Source organism: Condylura cristata, unplaced genomic scaffold (assembly GCF_000260355.1).
Source record: "Condylura cristata isolate star-nosed mole 26May11 unplaced genomic scaffold, ConCri1.0 scaffold00010, whole genome shotgun sequence".
Lineage (NCBI taxonomy): Eukaryota > Metazoa > Chordata > Mammalia > Eulipotyphla > Talpidae > Condylura > Condylura cristata.
Genome location: NW_004567111.1, coordinates 50841769 through 50847815, shown reverse-complemented (window position 1 = coordinate 50847815; position 6047 = coordinate 50841769). Strand labels below are relative to the sequence as shown.

The 6047-nt window shown below is 42.9% G+C and overlaps 1 protein-coding gene across 1 annotated transcript in view; it reads right to left on the bottom strand.

The window, feature by feature from the left end:
- The window catches only part of NEK5 (NIMA-related kinase 5), a 56663-nt gene that overhangs the window by 16427 nt on the left and 34189 nt on the right, over positions 1 to 6047 (bottom strand). Inside the window, exons 15-17 of the mRNA XM_012723173.1 lie at positions 4103 to 4195; positions 886 to 966; positions 599 to 667 (exon numbers count right to left, since the gene is read on the bottom strand). Coding sequence (XP_012578627.1) covers positions 599 to 667; positions 886 to 966; positions 4103 to 4195 — 243 coding nt within the window. The remainder of the gene's footprint in view (positions 1 to 598; positions 668 to 885; positions 967 to 4102; positions 4196 to 6047) is intronic.

Here is a 6047-nt window from a genome sequence, read left to right as displayed (position 1 = left end):
AAAAAAAAAAAACAAGGTAAACTTAGAGAATGTAAAATAGAAATACAAATCAGCTAATTTTTGGTTCTTTGTTAGCAGGTCTGGAAAAAAGTGAATATAGAAAAGATGTTGAACCCAGTGATAAAATGAGGCTTGAGGTGCAGTGTGTGTGTATTTAATGCTGTGTCAATGAAAGCCACATGCCCAACTAAGACTTAAAAAAAAGCCAGTGTAAAGTTACAAGTAACTAAAACCTAAAATTATAGAGTGTGCATAGTTTTAGGGAAACTGCTCAATTTTTTTAAGTATGTATATTGGTTGCTGACTATCACAATCTTCTATTTGAATTAGGTTATGGTAAATAGTTAATATTATGAGGAAAATAATTCCTTTATTTTAAAAAATCTTATTGAAATAGTCTAAGGGACTAATTTCAAGTAATAAACATAGAATGAGAGCATTAAAAGTACTTTGTGAAGACTCAGTGGAACACCAGAGATCCTTCTAAAAAAATTGAAAAAATTCTCCCTACTCTCTATGGAAAAACTTCATAAAATATCCTATTAAGACACTCATTTTTCTCACACCTAGTAATGGAAATACATACTTAATAGCTTACCTCTTCCTCTTGGAGGGTGTTTTCATCAGAAAAGCAGTTGTCTAAATTAATTTCAAACTTTATCCCTCTCTTGAAGAAATCAAGAAAAAAATCTTAGTTTAGTGACCCAATAAATTTACAACCCCCTCTTGGACATTTCAGATACTTAAAGTCACCAGTCTAACATTACAAAATAAGGCAATTCCATAAAATATAGGGAGGAAAGTCCTACAGGTAACCCAGATTACAGTGTGGGGACTCCCAGCCAGGCTTTTAATACGAAACCAAAAAACAAAAATGTTCATTACCTTAGTTTTATATTTCTGTTCTGGAGTTACACTTTCCTTTATGTTCTGAAGTCTAATCTGTTTCAAGTCTCTTTCAATATCCTGAAAGTTTAGAGAAAAATAAATATCTATCATTTAATATTGATCAGACTGTTACATTTTTAACAATCCCTGAATCAAATAATGTTTGATATCTGGATTGAATGCAATGACTGCTTTGAGATAAAAACGTGCCCTTGTAATGGATAATTAACAATTCACTAAAAGCTTGGGCACAGTGTCCATTAACTTAGAATAGTAATACATTTAACACAATGGGTACACTTCTATAATGTGACAATGCTCATCACTCAATACAACCTAATCTAATTCAAGAATGTGATTCTGAATCTAGGATTATTCCCTTAAGCAATTTATGATCTTAATCAGGAATGCAAGAAACATATACAGCTCTTGAGAACATAAAGGAAGGCTTGGGCCTTAAAAACTGATGGCGGAGGCCCCCCCCTGGTGGCGCAGCGGATTAAAGCACAGCACTGAGAATCTAAAGCTGCTTCCACATGAGTTCGATTCCCGCCTGCCCTGGAGGTGACCACATGGTGTGGCAGACCTCTCCTGACCCGCCCGCTGCTCCCCTCAGCAGTGTACTTTGTCAATCTGCCTATTCTGTTCCCCGCTCTGTCTCTGGTGAAGCCTCTCACCGCTCCTGAGCTTCTGGCCTGTACCCCAGTTCTGTATGCTCAAATAAATCTTAAAAAAAAAAAAAAAACTGATGGCGGAGCCTCCCTGATGGCACAGTGGGTTAAAGCACAGCACTAAGAAGCTAAAGTCCTTCAGCATGAGTTCGATCCCCAGCCCCTAAGGTGACCCACATGGCGTGGCAGACCTCTCCAGACCTGCCTGCTGCTCCCCTACGCAGTGTCTTCGTCAGTCGGCCTGTTCTACTCCCCACCCTGTCTCTGGTGAATCCTCTCATCACTCCTGGACCTCTGGCCTATACCCCAGTTCTGTATGCATACATAAATAAATCTTAAAAAAAAAAAACTGATGGGCAATTCAAGGAGGAAAAGAAGACTATAAAAGCAGAGGACAAGGATGTGGAAAGAATTGTGGAGAGGTGACATTCAACACTGAGCTGTCCGAGATGTCAGTCCTGGGCCCTCGTTCTCCACTTCCTCAATACCACATGGACTCAGTCATCCCTATGGATTTAAATACCATCTTCATGAAACAACTCTTAACCCTGTACCTTCAGGCTTGCGCTCTCCCCGTTCTGCGGCAAGACACAATATACATTGAACTGTCTGCTTGGCCTCATCTTCCCTTTAATATTCATCCCACACATTCCTATGAAGTAGCCACTGCTGGCCAGCAGCTGTCCTACAAGTGCACTCACACTGTGATTGCGACCAAAAAGTCCCTGTTGACATGGAACTTCTATTTATTGGAGTAAGCTAGGTAACAACAGAGTTAGACGACTGACACAACTTCAGACAGTGTTACGTGCTATGAAAGAAATAAAGCAGGGCAATAACATGGAGAATGGCAGGGGATGAGAGTAATGCAGATTTATTTGGCATTTGACTTCAGCCCTGCAATGCCGTGGACCTTGGCAGAGTCGGTTGGGAAAAGCGTGTCCATGCAGTGGCTGCAGCAGGCAGAAGGCCCAAAGCAGCTAGGCAATCATTCAGATTTTCTTTAACTCAACATGTCCAGCGTAGAACTCTGAATTGTTTCCCATCTGAATTTTTTTGTCCCCCTCTCTTCCCCCATTCACTGTGCCCCAGAAATTTGAGTCTCCTTGACAGATGCAATTATAGATATAGGTTTCCCTCTTATCCAAAGTAAAGTATGCTTAATTGGTATGACTTGGGAAATGGTCTCAGAATGCTCAAAAATGACTTTTTTTTTTTTTATAAATAATGATGAGACAGGAAGGATCCCAGGACAAGGGCAGAACAGGGACAAAAAAATTGTAAGAAGTTTTCTGTTTTGGGGCCCTCTCTGGTGGCGCAACATTATGAACTTTAAAACAGGATTGTGACATATGTGTCTCACTTAATATTGTGAGGCAAGTTGACTGATTTGATCATGTATTCTGTTTTTCTCATTGTAAAGAGGTGTCACAGTGCTTTATTGTCCTTAAAATACAATTATCTTAAATAATAATGAACAACTATATACCAGAGACATTTTATGGGGGTGGAGTGGGGAATGGGATTAAAACGGTGGGGGGAGGGAAATGCACTGGACTATGGTGATGGCACACGGGTGATTTGGTCATGGGAAACCCGTGAGGATTACAACTAAGATGGAAAAAGGCACAAAAGGATGTAAAAATAGACTATAATATTATTTTTTAAAAATACAATTATCTTAAACTCTCAAGCCCCATCCACCCCTATGGGTAAAAAATTCAACCTCCATCCACTGTGGAACTCTCCAGCATCATACGCCATGAAGGCTCTAGGGGATTTCACAAAGCAAATCATTCAAGGGGGCCTTTCAGCATTAGCACAACCTGGGTTCCTCTCACCTGTCCTGAGACAGGCCCTCATGACATCTTGAAAGTAAAAGTGACAGACATTCCAAAAGAAACAAAAAACACAAACAAAACAAAAAATGTTCTTCAGAACCATTTGATTCAGCTCTACTCAGCTCCCTGCTTCCATTAAAAAACATAAAGCTGAAGGCCCTCCCTGGTGGCGCAGTGGGTTAAAGCACAGCACTGGGAGTCTAAAGCCACTTCCGCATGAGTTCGATTCCCGCCTGCCCCGGAGGTGACCACATGGCGTGGCAGACCTCTCCTGACCCGCCCGCTGCTCGCCTCAGCAGTGTACTTCGTCGATCTGCCTGTTCTGCTCCCCTCTCTGTCTCTGGTGAAGCCTCTCGCTGCCCCTGAGCCTATGGCCTGTGCCCCAGTTCTGTATGCACAAGTAAATAAATCTTTAAAAAAAAAAAAACATAAAGCTGAGACAAAAGAGATGTTTACTAGCAGATCTCTGACCAGTGCATCTGACTCTGTCTCAAACACCATCTGGAAAGATGAACTTGTCTACACTAATGTGAGCAGTTCTCAAACTTAGTGGCACACTAAATCACCTGGCCAGCTTCTGAAAACAAGATGCCTGGACCCCAGTCCAACTATTTGGGAAGGATCCCTAGGCACTTGACATTTTTTTTTCCCCACATGACTCTACTGCACAGTAAAGGTAAGAACTACCAGAGCATCTGTCACCTGCACAGGTGTGTCTTCCTCAGGTGCCTCTTGGTGGATGGGCAGGTTACTCTTCTTCACCAAATAGGTTTTATGGCTTATTTTTGAGTCCTCCTTTAAGACAAATTATGCAGTCAAAAGTTTGATTCTGGGCCCTCCCTGGTAGCACGGGTTAAAGTACAGCACTAAGAAGCTAAAGCCACTTCAACATGAGCTCGATCCCCACTCAGGAGGAGATCCGCATGGCGCAGCAGACTTCTCCTGACCCACCTGCTGCTCTCTGCAGCAGTGTACTTCATCAATCTGCCTGTTCTGCTCCCCACTCTGTCTCTGATGAAATCCTCTCACCATCCCTGCACCTCTGGCCTGTACCCCAGTAATGTACGCATAAATAAATAAATCTTTTTTAAAAAGTCTGATTCTGTGAACCTCATCCAGGGTTTGAATGAGATCTAGCAAGGAATATATTCCCTCCTGCTGGCTGAGGGGAGGTCAAGGAACTGACAGGAAGAGTCCCTTTATGGTGCCTTCTCATATGGCTGCCTTTGTGTTCCCAATACGTTTCCACAGTCTTCCAAGAAATGTCTACTCTCCATCTTTCCTAGACACAGGCTTCCCACCACAGACATGCCTTAAAAATAAGTCTGATGGGGCTCTCCCTGGTGGTGCAACGGGTTAAAGCACAGCACTATGAAGCTATTGCAGCCACTGTGGCATGAGTTTGATCCCCGACCAGGGAGGTGACCCACATGGTGCGGCAGGGAGGTGACCCATGGTGTGGCAGACATCTCCTGGCCCATCCACTGCTCCCCTCGGCAGTGTACTTCCTCCATCTGCCTGTTCTGCTCCCCATACTGTCTCTGGTGAATCCTCTCATCACTCCTGCACCTCTGACCAGTACCCCAGTTCTGTATACGTAAATAAAATAAAACTTAAAAAAAAAAGTGCTGAGGGCATAAGCTCCTCACCACTGACCAGGCCTTAGGTGGGGGAGAGCACCTTCATCCTGCATCCTGCACCCAGTACCTCTGCGTGGGTCTATGCCTGGCGCTGCCTCTCTTCTCCTCAGACCCAGTTGAGGGTCCATCTCCTCTCTCCTTCCATAAATACACTTCTGCTCATCCTGCTCATCTTTACTCCTCTGTGTCCAGCAGGAGTTTAGCTTTTAGAATCAGGTATTTATTTAGTCTTACAATATCTAAATGACTTTGGATGAATTATATAACAGCTTTTGTGAGGAGTACCTGAGAAAAAATATGTGAAAACTCTAGTTCAGATTCTGGTTCTGACCACTGAATTATACCCTATGCCTAGTTTTCCTGTAGTAACTCAACTATTTGCTCATCTATATCGCTCAGGGCTGGGGAGAGAGAGAAAGCCCCATTTCGGCAGTGCAGGTTGTTCTACTCAGTGAGCCTGTAGCTCCAGTGCATCCGAGGTGAGAGGATAACTATGCCCTCGCAGGGCTCATTGTCCACAGCCTCTCATAGGAGGCACGTTCAGGCCTCTGGTGGAATTTCTTGTGCTTAAATATCTGTTTTTCACACACCATCGCTTCCAAATGCCAGCTATTTCATTTGACCTTCACTGAGGAAGCAGGGAGCTGAGAGATGGAAGAATGAGTGACCAGCAAGGCACCTTTAGTGGATTTTTAAGAATCATCTCAACTCAGAAGTTTGCCTTATACAGACTTTCAAACCTAACCCCTGCACTTGAGACTATTCTGTTCTAGCTGAACTTAGTTAATGCTAGTTTTCCTCCTGTGTTAGAAAAGTTACTTTTCCTACATCTAGTTCAGTTCTGGTGCAGAGCAGCTGCTCACATGACTGACATGAGGAAGACAATCAGCCATCCCAGAGAATCTCAAACAACTTCACCATCTTGAATGGGCCTCAAGTCAACCATAATAATAAAGCTTCAATTAGATCTGACAACTTCTTGATCAAAAAAAGTTCATCTGATAAAT